This window comes from Salmo salar, chromosome ssa15 (genome assembly GCF_905237065.1).
Source record: "Salmo salar chromosome ssa15, Ssal_v3.1, whole genome shotgun sequence".
NCBI lineage: Eukaryota > Metazoa > Chordata > Actinopteri > Salmoniformes > Salmonidae > Salmo > Salmo salar.
In genome coordinates, this window is record NC_059456.1 from 110,531,496 (window position 1) to 110,550,071 (window position 18,576).

Sequence of the window (18,576 nt, forward strand, 5' to 3'; positions counted from 1 at the left end):
TGTGTGAGACATGCTGTCTCAGATGGTACTCTCTGTGTGACATGCTGTCTCAGATGGTACTCTCTGTGTGACATGCTGTCTCAGATGGTACTCTCTGTGTGTGACATGCTGTCTCAGATGGTACTCTCTGTGTGACATGCTGTCTCAGATGGTACTCTCTGTGTGACATGCTGTCTCAGATGGTACTCTCTGTGTGACATGCTGTCTCAGATGGTACTCTCTGTGTGACATGCTGTCTCAGATGGTACTCTCTGTGTGACATGCTGTCTCAGATGGTCTCAGACCTAGAGACCCAGTTCTAATTCCTATCAACCTGATAAAGGCACACCAGCTTCATTTAACATTTTCCCACATTTTTTACATTTTAGTCACTTAGCAGACACTCTTATCCAGAGCGACTTACAGTAGTGAATGCATACATTTCATTTTGTGCATTTTTTAAATGTATTTATTTATTTTTTGTACTGCCCACCCGTGGGAATCGAACCCACAACCCTGGCGTTGCAAACACCATGCTCTACCAACTGAGCCACAGGGAAGACCACTAATGTCTCTGACTAGACTGAACTAACCCAATGTTCTAATGGACAGCGACCACAGACAGAACAGGGACAGAAACGGGATAGGACCAAACGATAAGAGATTTCTTCCAACTCCCGTCAACATCATATCAAACTCAGACTCGGGCATCTCCTGACTCAAACTCAGACTCGGGCATCTCCTGACTCAACCTCAGACTCGGGGCATCTCCTGACTCAACCTCAGACTCGGGGCATCTCCTGACTCAACCTCAGACTCGGGGCATCTCCTGACTCAACCTCAGACTCTGACTCTTGGTAGTTGTGTTGGTGTAACAGTGTAGGTTCCGTCCCTCTCTTCGCCCCAACCCGGGCTCGAACCTCTGCACACATCAACAACTGACACCCCACGAAGCGTCGTTACCCATCGCGCCACAAAAGCCGCGGCCCTTGCAACGCAAGGGGAACAACCACTTCAGGTCTCAGAGCGAGTGACGTCACCGATTGAAACGCTATTAGCGCGCACCACCGCTAACTAACTAGCCATTTCACATCGGTTACACCACCGCTAACTAACTAGCCATTTCACATCGGTTACACCACCGCTAACTAACTAGCCATTTCACATCGGTTACACCATCGCTAACTAGCTAGCCATTTCACATCGGTTACACCACCGCTAACTAACTAGCCATTTCACATCGGTTACACCACCGCTAACTAACTAGCCATTTCACATCGGTTACACCACCGCTGACTAACTAGCCATTTCACATCGGTTACACCATCGCTAACTAGCCATTTCACATCGGTTACACCACCGCTAACTAACTAACCATTTCACATCGGTTACATTGGCGTGGACGTGTGCTGTGCTTCCATGCTGAAAATCACGTTCATCCATAAGAGTCTAAGCGGGGGGATTCTAACCAAACTATATGGAATTGTTTTAAGAAGGTCATACCAAGAATCATTTTGCTATTTGATTTACAATTTTAAGACCCCTTGAAGTATCAAAGAAAAACAATTTGATGATTTGGACTTACTGCTATTAGCCCATACAAAACGCATTGAATAACAGATTCACTACATGGAACATTAGATAGCAAAAACATGTAAAGGAAGTTTGTTCTGAAGTGTGTGTCCTATATCTGAGAGATATAACACATATCAAGAATATAATTGTTTTTACATGTCGAGTCACCATATATACAGTACTTCCATTCATTTTTCAAACTGGTACTGACGGACCTTCAGACGAGTCTTGTGAGGCCTGTGGGCGTCTTAGAGCAAACAACCAACATGTACTGTGTTCGTGAGAATCTCACCTTTCCACAGAGGGGTTAGGGTTATTAGTGTGTAGCCCAAACTGTTGGGACGCTACAGACAGAAGTTGGGAGATCGGCTGTACTGACTTCAGACGAGTCCCAAGAAGCCTACGAGGGTCATTGTAATTTGAAGGCAAAACCGTTCAGAAGATCAATTTTCAGGTTGTCTCATGGTCTGACAGACACTGCTCTAGATCTGTCACCTTTCATCGCAGATGCAGAAGCACGACATAGGTGGATGCAGTGGATTGAGACGGATCTCATCCAGATATCTTTAGCTTCAACTGACTTTAGGGGGTTAACAACATCAACATTACAGGACCACATCATCCACCTCAATCCGATCCGTCATCTGATCAGCTTTCACTTTCCTTATCAATATCATGATCAACGACAGCAGTCACAAACCTCGGAAGACCATTCACTATTTACAAAAACTAAACAACATTCTGTTGTAACCATCTAAATCATCATTGATTTATGTTCACAGCGAAAACAGGTGTCTATTAGTGCGCAGCGCAGCTCTACTATAAATGAACTGAAGGCTATCCGTTATCGTTACAATCCTGACAGAAAGTCACCACAAACTAAAGCCTCATGTCCACCAGACACATCAAACTCTTTGCGTTCTGGTGGAAGTCATTCATTGTCGATAGAGCAGTCCAAAACGCTACATTGGGGGTGCCGCACTAGGCTGCGGTGCGTTCTGCGTACTGCCTGCGTTCAATATTTTCAAGTTGTGCATTTCTTTACCATGCGATGGTACAAATGGAAGGACACACATTGACTCCAACTAGCTATCTTTCAGCTAGTTAAAAAGTGAAGCACATATGTTTCAAGTACGGAAAATGTGGGCTAGACAACCGGCAAAACAACACGCATATACATCTGGTGAACATCAGGCGTAAACCAGCTCTTACCGGGACAGAGCCGACCAGTTCTTCCGGCTGATGGACATGGCAGCTGGGGTCCCAGTGGAGTTGAGGCCGGCTGGGAGGAAGTTAAGTCAGGTAAAGCGTCTGAGGCACCTCGCTGAGTGGCTGTCAGAGTGGAATCAGTCAGCGGGACAGAATTACAGTCCACCTTTACCCTGCTAGATCACATGACCAAACTCACTACCTGGGAGAGAGCGAGACAGAGGGAGAGAGAGGGAGGTAATGTTTGGGATCTTGTCCATGTATAGTTATGAATGCAGTTCACTTCTAATTGCTGTAGTTTGATAAACGAGGTCAGGTGAATATAGACAGGAACACCCAACAGAGATATATAAGGGCATTCAGTTTGTCTAATATAGTTCATCTTTCTACTTCTCCAGTTGTGCCCTGAATGCAGCCTGTCCTACTGTTAGGGATAGGGTTACCTATACTATTGTTAGTGAGCTGAAAAAGGCAAAGACCAGGTACAGTCAGGATATATCTGTTGGACATCTTTGATGTATCTAATAATACTGAACAGTACAGAGTCTTTCAGTGTGACTGAGTCACTGTTTGTTCTAAAGGCCTCTGTGTGTGTGTGTGTGTGTGTTACAGATCTGTGTAAGACCACACCTTCACCTAAAGACAGACAAGTGTACTGGACTTTACCCATAGCAATCTTACTTACAACCTTGTGTGTGTGTGTTCAACAGATCTGTATAAAACCACACCTTCACCTAAAGACTGACAAGTGTACTGGACTTTACCCATAGCAATCTTACTTACAACCTTGTGTGTGTGTGTGTGTGTGTGTGTGTGTGATTATGTAACTCGTCAGCACTCTTCCTCCTTTTTCTAACAAAGGACCACACAGACACAAACACACACCTTAAGCCTACAGAGAGCGACACACACACACACACACACACACACACACACACACACACACACACACACACACACACACACACACACACACACCCCACACACACACACCACACACACAAAGGCTATTTGCATCCGAAAAGATGAGAGAGTGGGAAAGCAACATGAAGTGAGTCAGAGTCCTTTAACTTATAAGAGTCTAAGCTCTGTCTAAGATGGGGGTCCTACTAAGCTCTGTCTAAGATGGGGGTCCTACTAAGCTCTGTCTAAGATGGGGGTCCTACTAAGCTCTGTCTAAGATGGGGGTCCTACTAAGCTCTGTCTAAGATGGGGGGTCCTACTAAGCTCTGTCTAAGATGGGGGTCCTACTAAGCTCTGTCTAAGATGGGGGGTCCTACTAAGCTCTGTCTCAGATGGGGGTCCTACTAAGCTCTGTCTAAGATGGGGGGTCCTACTAAGCTCTGTCTAAGATGGGGGGTCCTACTAAGCTCTGTCTCAGATGGGGGTCCTACTAAGCTCTGTCTAAGATGGGGGGTCCTACTAAGCTCTGTCTAAGATGGGGGGTCCTACTAAGCTCTGTCTAAGATGGGGGTCCTACTAAGCTCTGTCTAAGATGGGGGGTCCTACTAAGCTCTGTCTAAGATGGGGGTCCTACTAAGCTCTGTCTAAGATGGGGGGTCCTACTAAGCTCTGTCTAAGATGGGGGGTCCTACTAAGCTCTGTCTAAGATGGGGGGTCCTACTAAGCTCTGTCTAAGATGGGGGTCCTACTAAGCTCTGTCTAAGATGGGGGTCCTACTAAGCTCTGTCTAAGATGGGGGGTCCTACTAAGCTCTGTCTAAGATGGGGGGTCCTACTAAGCTCTGTCTAAGATGGGGGGGTCCTACTAAGCTCTGTCTCAGATGGGGGGGTCCTACTAAGCTCTGTCTCAGATGGGGGGGGTCCTACTAAGCTCTGTCTCAGATGGGGGGGTCCTACTAAGCTCTGTCTCAGATGGGGGGGGGTCCTACTAAGCTCTGTCTCAGATGGGGGGGGTCCTACTAAGCTCTGTCTCAGATGGGGGGGGTCCTACTAAGCTCTGTCTCAGATGGGGGGGGTCCTACTAAGCTCTGTCTCAGATGGGGGGGGTCCTACTAAGCTCTGTCTCAGATGGGGGGGGGGGGTCCTACTAAGCTCTGTCTCAGATGGGGGGGGGTCCTACTAAGCTCTGTCTCAGATGGGGGGGGTCCTACTAAGCTCTGTCTCAGATGGGGGGGTCCTACTAAGCTCTGTCTCAGATGGGGGGGGGTCCTACTAAGCTCTGTCTCAGATGGGGGGGGTCCTACTAAGCTCTGTCTCAGATGGGGGGGGTCCTACTAAGCTCTGTCTCAGATGGGGGGGTCCTACTAAGCTCTGTCTCAGATGGGGGGGGTCCTACTAAGCTCTGTCTCAGATGGGGGGGGTCCTACTAAGCTCTGTCTCAGATGGGGGGGGTCCTACTAAGCTCTGTCTCAGATGGGGGGGGTCCTACTAAGCTCTGTCTCAGATGGGGGGGTCCTACTAAGCTCTGTCTCAGATGGGGGGGGTCCTACTAAGCTCTGTCTCAGATGGGGGGGGTCCTACTAAGCTCTGTCTCAGATGGGGGGGGGGTCCTACTAAGCTCTGTCTCAGATGGGGGGGGTCCTACTAAGCTCTGTCTCAGATGGGGGGGGTCCTACTAAGCTCTGTCTCAGATGGGGGGGGGTCCTACTAAGCTCTGTCTCAGATGGGGGGGGGTCCTACTAAGCTCTGTCTCAGATGGGGGGGTCCTACTAAGCTCTGTCTCAGATGGGGGGGGGGTCCTACTAAGCTCTGTCTCAGATGGGGGGGGTCCTACTAAGCTCTGTCTCAGATGGGGGGGGTCCTACTAAGCTCTGTCTCAGATGGGGGGGGGGTCCTACTAAGCTCTGTCTCAGATGGGGGGGGGTCCTACTAAGCTCTGTCTCAGATGGGGGGGGTCCTACTAAGCTCTGTCTCAGATGGGGGGGGTCCTACTAAGCTCTGTCTCAGATGGGGGGGGTCCTACTAAGCTCTGTCTCAGATGGGGGGGGTCCTACTAAGCTCTGTCTCAGATGGGGGGGTCCTACTAAGCTCTGTCTCAGATGGGGGGGTCCTACTAAGCTCTGTCTCAGATGGGGGGGGTCCTACTAAGCTCTGTCTCAGATGGGGGGTCCTACTAAGCTCTGTCTCAGATGGGGGGGGTCCTACTAAGCTCTGTCTCAGATGGGGGGGTCCTACTAAGCTCTGTCTCAGATGGGGGGGTCCTACTAAGCTCTGTCTCAGATGGGGGGGGTCCTACTAAGCTCTGTCTCAGATGGGGGGGGTCCTACTAAGCTCTGTCTCAGATGGGGGGGGTCCTACTAAGCTCTGTCTCAGATGGGGGGGTCCTACTAAGCTCTGTCTCAGATGGGGGGGGTCCTACTAAGCTCTGTCTCAGATGGGGGGGTCCTACTAAGCTCTGTCTCAGATGGGGGGGGTCCTACTAAGCTCTGTCTCAGATGGGGGGGGTCCTACTAAGCTCTGTCTCAGATGGGGGGGGTCCTACTAAGCTCTGTCTCAGATGGGGGGTCCTACTAAGCTCTGTCTCAGATGGGGGGGGTCCTACTAAGCTCTGTCTCAGATGGGGGGGGTCCTACTAAGCTCTGTCTCAGATGGGGGGGGTCCTACTAAGCTCTGTCTCAGATGGGGGGGTCCTACTAAGCTCTGTCTCAGATGGGGGGGGTCCTACTAAGCTCTGTCTCAGATGGGGGGGTCCTACTAAGCTCTGTCTCAGATGGGGGGGGTCCTACTAAGCTCTGTCTCAGATGGGGGGGGGTCCTACTAAGCTCTGTCTCAGATGGGGGGGGTCCTACTAAGCTCTGTCTCAGATGGGGGGGGGTCCTACTAAGCTCTGTCTCAGATGGGGGGGTCCTACTAAGCTCTGTCTCAGATGGGGGGGGTCCTACTAAGCTCTGTCTCAGATGGGGGGGGTCCTACTAAGCTCTGTCTCAGATGGGGGGGGTCCTACTAAGCTCTGTCTCAGATGGGGGGGGTCCTACTAAGCTCTGTCTCAGATGGGGGGGGGTCCTACTAAGCTCTGTCTCAGATGGGGGGGGTCCTACTAAGCTCTGTCTCAGATGGGGGGGTCCTACTAAGCTCTGTCTCAGATGGGGGGGGTCCTACTAAGCTCTGTCTCAGATGGGGGGGTCCTACTAAGCTCTGTCTCAGATGGGGGGGTCCTACTAAGCTCTGTCTCAGATGGGGGGGTCCTACTAAGCTCTGTCTCAGATGGGGGGGTCCTACTAAGCTCTGTCTCAGATGGGGGGGGTCCTACTAAGCTCTGTCTCAGATGGGGGGGGTCCTACTAAGCTCTGTCTCAGATGGGGGGGTCCTACTAAGCTCTGTCTCAGATGGGGGGGGGTCCTACTAAGCTCTGTCTCAGATGGGGGGGTCCTACTAAGCTCTGTCTCAGATGGGGGGGGTCCTACTAAGCTCTGTCTCAGATGGGGGGGTCCTACTAAGCTCTGTCTCAGATGGGGGGGTCCTACTAAGCTCTGTCTCAGATGGGGGGGGTCCTACTAAGCTCTGTCTCAGATGGGGGGGGGTCCTACTAAGCTCTGTCTCAGATGGGGGGGGTCCTACTAAGCTCTGTCTCAGATGGGGGGGGGTCCTACTAAGCTCTGTCTCAGATGGGGGGGGTCCTACTAAGCTCTGTCTCAGATGGGGGGGTCCTACTAAGCTCTGTCTCAGATGGGGGGGGGTCCTACTAAGCTCTGTCTCAGATGGGGGGGTCCTACTAAGCTCTGTCTCAGATGGGGGGGGGTCCTACTAAGCTCTGTCTCAGATGGGGGGGGGTCCTACTAAGCTCTGTCTCAGATGGGGGGGGTCCTACTAAGCTCTGTCTCAGATGGGGGGGGTCCTACTAAGCTCTGTCTCAGATGGGGGGGGTCCTACTAAGCTCTGTCTCAGATGGGGGGGGTCCTACTAAGCTCTGTCTCAGATGGGGGGTCCTACTAAGCTCTGTCTCAGATGGGGGGTCCTACTAAGCTCTGTCTCAGATGGGGGGGGGTCCTACTAAGCTCTGTCTCAGATGGGGGGGTCCTACTAAGCTCTGTCTCAGATGGGGGGGTCCTACTAAGCTCTGTCTCAGATGGGGGGGGTCCTACTAAGCTCTGTCTCAGATGGGGGGTCCTACTAAGCTCTGTCTCAGATGGGGGGGTCCTACTAAGCTCTGTCTCAGATGGGGGGGGTCCTACTAAGCTCTGTCTCAGATGGGGGGGTCCTACTAAGCTCTGTCTCAGATGGGGGGTCCTACTAAGCTCTGTCTCAGATGGGGGGGTCCTACTAAGCTCTGTCTCAGATGGGGGGGTCCTACTAAGCTCTGTCTCAGATGGGGGGGTCCTACTAAGCTCTGTCTCAGATGGGGGGGTCCTACTAAGCTCTGTCTCAGATGGGGGGGGTCCTACTAAGCTCTGTCTCAGATGGGGGGGGGTCCTACTAAGCTCTGTCTCAGATGGGGGGGGGTCCTACTAAGCTCTGTCTCAGATGGGGGGGGTCCTACTAAGCTCTGTCTCAGATGGGGGGGGTCCTACTAAGCTCTGTCTCAGATGGGGGGGTCCTACTAAGCTCTGTCTCAGATGGGGGGGGTCCTACTAAGCTCTGTCTCAGATGGGGGGGTCCTACTAAGCTCTGTCTCAGATGGGGGGGGTCCTACTAAGCTCTGTCTCAGATGGGGGGGTCCTACTAAGCTCTGTCTCAGATGGGGGGGGTCCTACTAAGCTCTGTCTCAGATGGGGGGGGTCCTACTAAGCTCTGTCTCAGATGGGGGGGGTCCTACTAAGCTCTGTCTCAGATGGGGGGGGTCCTACTAAGCTCTGTCTCAGATGGGGGGGGTCCTACTAAGCTCTGTCTCAGATGGGGGGGGGTCCTACTAAGCTCTGTCTCAGATGGGGGGGTCCTACTAAGCTCTGTCTCAGATGGGGGGGTCCTACTAAGCTCTGTCTCAGATGGGGGGGGTCCTACTAAGCTCTGTCTCAGATGGGGGGGGTCCTACTAAGCTCTGTCTCAGATGGGGGGGGGTCCTACTAAGCTCTGTCTCAGATGGGGGGGGTCCTACTAAGCTCTGTCTCAGATGGGGGGGGTCCTACTAAGCTCTGTCTCAGATGGGGGGTCCTACTAAGCTCTGTCTCAGATGGGGGGGTCCTACTAAGCTCTGTCTCAGATGGGGGGGGTCCTACTAAGCTCTGTCTCAGATGGGGGGTCCTACTAAGCTCTGTCTCAGATGGGGGGGGTCCTACTAAGCTCTGTCTCAGATGGGGGGGGTCCTACTAAGCTCTGTCTCAGATGGGGGGGTCCTACTAAGCTCTGTCTCAGATGGGGGGGGTCCTACTAAGCTCTGTCTCAGATGGGGGGGGTCCTACTAAGCTCTGTCTCAGATGGGGGGGGTCCTACTAAGCTCTGTCTCAGATGGGGGGTCCTACTAAGCTCTGTCTCAGATGGGGGGGGTCCTACTAAGCTCTGTCTCAGATGGGGGGGGGTCCTACTAAGCTCTGTCTCAGATGGGGGGTCCTACTAAGCTCTGTCTCAGATGGGGGGGGTCCTACTAAGCTCTGTCTCAGATGGGGGGGGTCTTACTAAGCTCTGTCTCAGATGGGGGGGGGTCCTACTAAGCTCTGTCTCAGATGGGGGGGGTCCTACTAAGCTCTGTCTCAGATGGGGGGGTCCTACTAAGCTCTGTCTCAGATGGGGGGGTCCTACTAAGCTCTGTCTCAGATGGGGGGGTCCTACTAAGCTCTGTCTCAGATGGGGGGGGTCCTACTAAGCTCTGTCTCAGATGGGGGGGGTCCTACTAAGCTCTGTCTCAGATGGGGGGGGTCCTACTAAGCTCTGTCTCAGATGGGGGGGTCCTACTAAGCTCTGTCTCAGATGGGGGGGTCCTACTAAGCTCTGTCTCAGATGGGGGGGTACTACTAAGCTCTGTCTCAGATGGGGGGGTCCTACTAAGCTCTGTCTCAGATGGGGGGGTCCTACTAAGCTCTGTCTCAGAGGGGGGGGTCCTACTAAGCTCTGTCTCAGATGGGGGGGGTCTTACTAAGCTCTGTCTCAGATGGGGGGGGGGTCCTACTAAGCTCTGTCTCAGATGGGGGGGGTCCTACTAAGCTCTGTCTCAGATGGGGGGGTCTTACTAAGCTCTGTCTCAGATGGGGGGGTCCTACTAAGCTCTGTCTCAGATGGGGGGGTCCTACTAAGCTCTGTCTCAGATGGGGGGGGGTCCTACTAAGCTCTGTCTCAGATGGGGGGGTCTTACTAAGCTCTGTCTCAGATGGGGGGTACTACTAAGCTCTGTCTCAGATGGGGGGGGTCCTACTAAGCTCTGTCTCAGATGGGGGGGGTCCTACTAAGCTCTGTCTCAGATGGGGGGGGTCCTACTAAGCTCTGTCTCAGATGGGGGGGGTCCTACTAAGCTCTGTCTCAGATGGGGGGTCCTACTAAGCTCTGTCTCAGATGGGGGGTCCTACTAAGCTCTGTCTCAGATGGGGGGGGTCCTACTAAGCTCTGTCTCAGATGGGGGGGGGGTCCTACTAAGCTCTGTCTCAGATGGGGGGGGTCCTACTAAGCTCTGTCTCAGATGGGGGGGTCCTACTAAGCTCTGTCTAAGATGGGGGGTCCTACTAAGCTCTGTCTAAGATGGGGGGGTCCTACTAAGCTCTGTCTCAGATGGGGGGGGTCCTACTAAGCTCTGTCTCAGATGGGGGGGGTCCTACTAAGCTCTGTCTCAGATGGGGGGGTCTTACTAAGCTCTGTCTCAGATGGGGGGGGTCCTACTAAGCTCTGTCTAAGATGGGGGGTCCTACTAAGCTCTGTCTAAGATGGGGGGGGGTCCTACTAAGCGCTGTCTCAGATGGGGGGGTCCTACTAAGCTCTGTCTAAGATGGGGGGTCCTACTAAGCTCTGTCTCAGATGGGGGGGTCCTACTAAGCTCTGTCTCAGATGGGGGGGTCCTACTAAGCTCTGTCTCAGATGGGGGGGGGTCTTACTAAGCTCTGTCTCAGATGGGGGGGGGTCCTACTAAGCTCTGTCTAAGATGGGGGGGGTACTACTAAGCTCTGTCTAAGATGGGGGTCCTACTAAGCTCTGTCTAAGATGGGGGGTCCTACTAAGCTCTGTCTCAGATGGGGGGGGTCCTACTAAGCTCTGTCTAAGATGGGGGGGTCTTACTAAGCTCTGTCTCAGATGGGGGGGTCCTACTAAGCTCTGTCTCAGATGGGGGGGGGTCCCACTAAGCTCTGTCTCAGATGGGGGGGTCCTACTAAGCTCTGTCTCAGATGGGGGGTCCTACTAAGCTCTGTCTCAGATGGGGGGGTCCTACTAAGCTCTGTCTCAGATGGGGGGGGGTCCTACTAAGCTCTGTCTCAGATGGGGGGGTCTTACTAAGCTCTGTCTCAGATGGGGGGGGTCCTACTAAGCTCTGTCTCAGATGGGGGGGGTACTACTAAGCTCTGTCTCAGATGGGGGGGGGGGTCCTACTAAGCTCTGTCTCAGATGGGGGGGGTCCTACTAAGCTCTGTCTCAGATGGGGGGGTCCTACTAAGCTCTGTCTAAGATGGGGGGGTCCTACTAAGCTCTGTCTCAGATGGGGGGGTCCTACTAAGCTCTGTCTCAGATGGGGGGGGTCTTACTAAGCTCTGTCTCAGATGGGGGGGGTCCTACTAAGCTCTGTCTCAGATGGGGGGGGTCCTACTAAGCTCTGTCTCAGATGGGGGGGGTCCTACTAAGCTCTGTCTCAGATGGGGGGGGTCCTACTAAGCTCTGTCTCAGATGGGGGGGGGTCCTACTAAGCTCTGTCTCAGATGGGGGGGTCCTACTAAGCTCTGTCTCAGATGGGGGGGGTACTACTAAGCTCTGTCTCAGATGGGGGGGGTCCTACTAAGCTCTGTCTCAGATGGGGGGGTCCTACTAAGCTCTGTCTCAGATGGGGGGGTCCTACTAAGCTCTGTCTAAGATGGGGGGGGTCCTACTAAGCTCTGTCTCAGATGGGGGGGGTCCTACTAAGCTCTGTCTCAGATGGGGGGGGTCTTACTAAGCTCTGTCTCAGATGGGGGGGTCCTACTAAGCTCTGTCTCAGATGGGGGGGGGTCCTACTAAGCTCTGTCTCAGATGGGGGGGGTCCTACTAAGCTCTGTCTCAGATGGGGGGGTCCTACTAAGCTCTGTCTCAGATGGGGGGGGTCCTACTAAGCTCTGTCTCAGATGGGGGGGGGTCCTACTAAGCTCTGTCTCAGATGGGGGGGGTCCTACTAAGCTCTGTCTCAGATGGGGGTCCTACTAAGCTCTGTCTCAGATGGGGGGGGTCCTACTAAGCTCTGTCTCAGATGGGGGGGGTCCTACTAAGCTCTGTCTCAGATGGGGGTCCTACTAAGCTCTGTCTAAGATGGGGGTCCTACTAAGCTCTGTCTCAGATGGGGGGGTCCTACTAAGCTCTGTCTCAGATGGGGGGGGGTCCTACTAAGCTCTGTCTCAGATGGGGGGGGGTCCTACTAAGCTCTGTCTCAGATGGGGGGGGTCCTACTAAGCTCTGTCTCAGATGGGGGGGGGTCCTACTAAGCTCTGTCTCAGATGGGGGGGGTCCTACTAAGCTCTGTCTCAGATGGGGGGGGTCCTACTAAGCTCTGTCTCAGATGGGGGGGGGTCTTACTAAGCTCTGTCTCAGATGGGGGGGGTCCTACTAAGCTCTGTCTCAGATGGGGGGGGTCCTACTAAGCTCTGTCTCAGATGGGGGTCCTACTAAGCTATATGGAATTGTTTTAAGAAGGTCATACCCAGGATAATTTAGCTATTTGAGTTTACATTTATTGACCCCTTGAAGTATCAATAAATATATAGAAAAAACGATTTTAATCAAGATTTTTGGCCTTACTGCTGTTAGCCAGCCAGCCCTGGATTTCCTCGGGGTTAGTGTTCTAATGTTTTCGTGTTCTCTAGAGAAGTGCTTTATAGTCATGTAAAACACACAGAGATCATGACAGGCATTTAACTGCCTTACAGCATACAACTTGACTATCAATAGACAGATATGAACTGTGTGCATGACGTCATTGTTTGATTGTCATTTGACTATTTACTTGGATTAGATTTGATAGAAGACCTGCTTGCACACATACATACAGACATGCACACACATACACAGAGAGAGAGAGAGAGATCTCTAGCTTAAACTGACATTTTTATGGGGATGTTTTTAATTATGCTAATTCGATTTCATAGGGGAAACATACAGAGAGAGAAAAAAGAGAGGTGCTATGATTTTTTAGGAGTTTCTATGAGTTTCTATGGGTTTCTATGGGTGTGTTGCTATGAGTTTCTATGGGTTGCTATGAGTTTCTATGGGTTGTTATGAGTTTCTATGGGTTGTTATGAGTTTCTATGAGTTTCTATGGGTTGTTATGAGTTTCTATGAGTTTCTATGGGTTTCTATGGGTTGCTATTAGTTTCTATGGGTTGCTATGAGGTTCTATGGGTTGCTATGAGTTTGTATGGGTTTCTATTAGTTTCTATGGGTTGCTATTAGTTTCTATGGGTTGCTATGAGGTTCTATGGGTAGCTATGAGGTTCTATGGGTTGCTCTGGGTTACGATGGGTTGCTATTAGTTTATATGGGTTGCTATGAGGTTCTATGGGTAGCTATGAGGTTCTATGAGGTTCTATGGGTTGCTATGAGTTTCTATGGGTTGCTATGCATTTCTATGAGTTTCTATGGGTTGCTATGAGTTTCTATGGGTTGATATTAGTTTATATGGGTTGCTATGGGTTGCTATGAGTTGCTATGAGTTTCTATGGGTTGCTATGGGTTGCTATGGGTTGCTATGAGTTTCTATGGGTTGCTATGGGTTGCAATGGGTTGATATTAGTTTCTATGAGTTTCCATGGGTTGGTATTAGTTTCTATGAGTTTCCATGGGTTGGTATTAGTTGGGGAGGACGGCAGGCAGGCTCAGGTCAGGCAGAGGTCAGTAATCCAGAGGTGGAGCAAAGGTACAGGACAGCAGGCAGGCTCAGGCAGAGTGGTCAGGTGGGCGGGTACAGGGTCAGGACAGGCAAGGGTCAAAAACCAGGAGGATAAAAAAGAGAAACTGGAAAGCAGGAACTGAGACACAAAATGCTGGTAGGCTTGAACAAACAAGACGAACTGGCAACAGACAGACAGAAAACACAGGTAATTATTATTTTTTGTACATGTTTTCAAGCCCTTATTTTGGCACAAAACAGTCTCTCAGACGAGTCTTGTGAGACCTGTTCGTAAGTAGATATCTCTAGCTTAAACTGCTGGATATTTATGGGTTAGTGTTCTAATGTTTTAGTGTTCTCTAGAGAAGTGCTTTATAGTCATGTAAAACACACAGAGATCATGACAGGCATTTAACTGCCTTACAGCATACAACTTGACTATCAATAGACAGATATGAACTGTGTGCATGACGTCATTGTTTGATTGTCATTTGACTATTTACTTGGATTAGATTTGATAGAAGACCTGCTTGCACACATACATACAGACATGCACACACATACACACACAGAGAGAGAGAGAGATCTCTAGCTTAAACTGACATTTTTTTGGCGATGTTTTTAATTATGCTAATTCGATTTCATAGGGGAAACATACAGAGAGAGAAAAAAGAGAGGTGCTATGATTTTTTAGGAGTTTCTATGAGTTTCTATGGGTTTCTATGGGTGTGTTGCTATGAGTTTCTATGGGTTGCTATGAGTTTCTATGGGTTGCTATGAGTTTCTATGGGTTTATATGGGTTGCTATGAGTTTCTATGTCACGTCCTGGCCAGTATAAGGGTTAATTGTTATTGTAGTTTGGTCAGGACGTGGCAGAGGGTATTTGTTTTATGTGGTTCAGGGTGGTGTGTTAGTTAGGAGGGTGTTTGATTTATTATTTCCGGGTTTTGAGTTATGGTCTATGTTTATGTATTTCTATGTGTAGTCTAGTGAGTGTGTTTCTATGTAGAGTTAATTGGGGTGGACTTCCAATTGAAGGCAGCTGTTTGGTGTTGCCTTTGATTGGAAGTCCTATATTAGTTGGGTGTGTTTGTCTTGTATTTGTGGGAGATTGTTTTTGCACGGCGTGTTTTGTTAGCCTGCAAAACTGTCATTGGTCGTGCTTATTGTTTTCTTGTTTTTTTTGTGTTCAACGTTCGTTAATAAATTAAGAAAATGAACGCCAACTCTGCTGCATATTGGTCCACCTTTTCAGAGGACGATTTCGCTATATCGTCCTCCGACGAAGAAAGCCGTGACATTCTATGGGTTGATATTAGTTTCTATGGGTTGATATTAGTTTCTATGGGTTGCTATGTGTTGCTATGAGTTTCTATGGGTTGCTATGGGTTTCTATGGGTTGATATTAGTTTCTATGGGTTGATATTAGTTTCTATGGGTTGATATTAGTTTCTATGGGTTGATATTAGTTTATATGGGTTGCTATGGGTTGCTATGAGTTTCTATGGGTTGCTATGAGTTTCTATGGGTTGCTATGGGTTGCTATGGGTTGCTATGAGTTTCTATGGGTTTCTATGGGTTGCTATGGGTTGCAATGGGTTGATATTAGTTTCTATGAGTTTCCATGGGTTGGTATTAGTTGGGGAGGACGGCAGGCAGGCTCAGGTCAGGCAGAGGTCAGTAATCCAGAGGTGGAGCAAAGGTACAGGACAGCAGGCAGGCTCAGGCAGAGTGGTCAGGTGGGCGGGTACAGGGTCAGGACAGGCAAGGGTCAAAAACCAGGAGGATAAAAAAAAGAGAAACTGGAAAGCAGGAACTGAGACACAAAATGCTGGTAGGCTTGAACAAACAAGACGAACTGGCAACAGACAGACAGAAAACACAGGTATAAATACCCAGGGGATAATGGGGAAGATGGGCGACACCTGGAGGGCGGTGGAGACAATCACAAAGACAGGTGAAACAGATCAGGGCATGACAGTACCCCCTCCCCCCCCCTTTTAGGGATGTCACCTGGCGTTCCACCTGGGCGGATACCTGGTTGACTGGGGTGCCGGCGGTGAAAGTCGGCGATGAGGGCTGTGTCCAGGATTTCTTTAGCGAGAACCCAGCTCCTCTCCTCCGGGTTAGGGTTGGGGTTAGGAGTTGGGGGTTGGGGTTTAGGGGTTAGGGGTTTAGGGGTTGGGGGTTGGGGTTAGGTTTTTGTTTGTTAAGGAATCCACAAGGTTGATCTGATCCTTCAAGCTAATGCAGAGACCGGGAGGGAGGGTTGCACTCCTCTTGACGAATGGGGGAGTCGAGGGGTCCGGGCACAGATCCGCCCAGGTTGTAGAACCCTATAGTTGCCCACTTTAGTAGAGTTGGTTTTGGGGTGCGTTGGTTTTAGGTGTCTTCATCCTTGGGCTTTTGTCCGTTTTAAGTCCAGGTAGGGATAGGGTTAGGGGTAAGGGTTAGGTTTAAGAAAACGGTTAGGGGTTAGGGTTGGGTTTTAGGTTTGGGACTTAGGGTTGGGTTTAGGGTTAGGGTTTAGGGTTGGGTTTAGGGGGGTTAGGGTTAAGTTTAAGAAAACGGTTAGGGTTAGGGGTTAGAGTTAGGGTTGGGTTTAGGGTTGGGTTTAGGGTTAGTTTATAGTTTTGAGTCGGTTGATCCACTTCCATCTCTGACACGTGGAAGCCGAAAGGGGGGAAAGGGAATGGGTGCACTCCACAGCATTGACGCGCTGGCCAGAGGGGTCCGGGCGCACCCGGCCAAAGTTGTAGACCCCATTGTTGCCCACTTGTAGAAGTGCCCTAGGGTGCATTGGTTGGGCTTAAAACCGTCCGTCCGTAGGGTTAAGGGATGGTTAGCGTTAGGTTAGGGTTGTGTTAGGGGTTAGGGGTTAGGGTTAGGGTAGGGTTAGGGTTAGGGGAGTTAGGGTTAGGTTTAAGAGAAAATTGCCCTTCAGGAGGACCAAATACACGGGCACATGTTCTCTAATTCTATTTCTCCTATCGATACATCATTATTCTACAGGAAATTAGGAGATATACCCCAAAGGAAGGGGTTATGGTTTATACCAGAAAAAGGACAGATAAAAGTAACATTTTCCTCTAAGAGGATAAACACCCAGACAGTACACCAACACATAAACATTTCCCAAGATGGCGTAGCAGTGCAGACGTGTTTTGTTCGTCCTCTCGTGTACTTTTGTATTTTTCGTCCTTTTTTGTATATATATATATATTTCGATTTTTATTTTCAATCTCTTTCCATTTTAACTCAATTATACCTTCTGGTAAGCTGCCTCACCCAATGTGATACAGAACCGCTATTATTTTAAATTTTTAGACCTTATAGCAAGAGCCACCTAGCCATCAGAAGCTAACCAGCTAATTTAGCTACAAGCTATTTAGTCATTGTTAGCCACTGTTAGCGGCCTTTACCTTCTGCACAGATACCAGCCCTTTTTTTTTTTTAGCTTGGATAATACTCGCCAGCCTACCAGTATCGGACTGTCTCTCCACTACAACGCCGGATTCCTGCCATAATCCCTGGACCATTACTCCTGATCTTCACAGCTAGCTAGCACCCACCGAGTTACCCAGTACCGAAGCTATCCCTGAGGCCCACCTCCCGGCCTACTCAGTTGTTCACCCCAACCCCACCCAAACATGGCTAGAACCCAATACTCCACCGGATCCTTGCCGTAAGCTCTGGACCTTGGGTTAGGGTTAGCATGTTGTCCGGACCTCTGGCAGTCTCTATGGGGGTACCACAGGGTTCAATTCTCGGGCCGACTCTTTTCTCTGTATATATCAATGATGTCACTCTTGCTGCGGGCGATTCCCTGATCCACCTCTACGCAGACGACACCATTCTGTATACTTCTGGCCCTTCCTTGGACACTGTGTTAACTAACCTCCAAACAAGCTTCAATGCCATACAACACTCCTTCCGTGGCCTCCAACTGCTCTTAAACACTAGTAAAACCAAATGCATGCTTTTCAACCGTTCACTGCCCACACCCGCCCGCCCGCCCGACTAGCATCACTACTCTGGATGGTTCTGACCTAGAATATGTGGACAACGACAAATACCTTGGTGTCTGGTTAGACTGTAAACTCTCCTTCCAGACTCATATTAAACATCTCCAATCTAAAGTTAAATCTAGAATCGCCTTTCTATTTTGCAACAAAGCCTCCTTCACTCACGCCGCCAAACTTACCCTAGTAAAACTGACTATCCTACCGATCCTCGACTTCGGCGATGTCATCTACAAAATAGCTTCCAATACTCTACTCAGCAAACTGGATGCAGTCTATCACAGTGCCATCCGTTTTGTTACCAAATCACCTTATCCTCTTGGCGTTCCCCTAGGATAGGGGGTCGCTAAAGCGATTTTTGAATAAAATGGGCACAAAATTTTAACGGCCTCCTACTCAAACTCAGAAGCTAGGATATGCATATAATTAATATTGTGGATAGAAAACACCCTAAAGGTTCTAAAACTGTTTGAATGGTGTCTGTGAGTATAACAGAACTCATATGGCAGTCAAAACCCCGAGACAGATCGAAACAGGAAGTGGAATTCTGAATTGCGAACTCAACTTCATCACTTTGCCTATTAATCACACCGTGAGCTATGGTTCATTGAGCACTTCCTATTGCTTCCACTAGATGTCCCCAGTCTTTACAAAGTGGTTTGAGTCTCCTACTGTTAAAACTGAATGAATGAGACGCTGTGGAACGTGGTCACACGGAGAGGGCCATCACCATTATGACGCCGACGCCCCTAGTTACCCTCCCCTTTCGAAACGTTTTGAAACACAATGCAATCGTCCCCCTCGAATCTTATTGGCTATCTTGTTGAAAAACGCCCTGAAGATTTATGTTATACAACGTTTGACATGTTTGAACGAACCTAAATGGGAAAAAAATTCATTTTCTCGAAA

General features: G+C 50.0%; 1 protein-coding gene across 1 annotated transcript in view; it reads right to left on the minus strand.

Annotated features, from left to right (window-relative positions):
• lad1 (ladinin) overlaps window positions 1-3,060 on the minus strand; it is a 140,304-nt gene extending 137,244 nt beyond the window's left edge. Inside the window, exon 1 of the mRNA XM_045696599.1 lies at window positions 2,767-3,060. Within this exon, the coding sequence (XP_045552555.1) occupies window positions 2,767-2,804 (38 nt within the window). The 5' untranslated portion in view covers window positions 2,805-3,060. The remainder of the gene's footprint in view (window positions 1-2,766) is intronic.
• Between the last annotated feature and the right edge of the window lie 15,516 nt (window positions 3,061-18,576).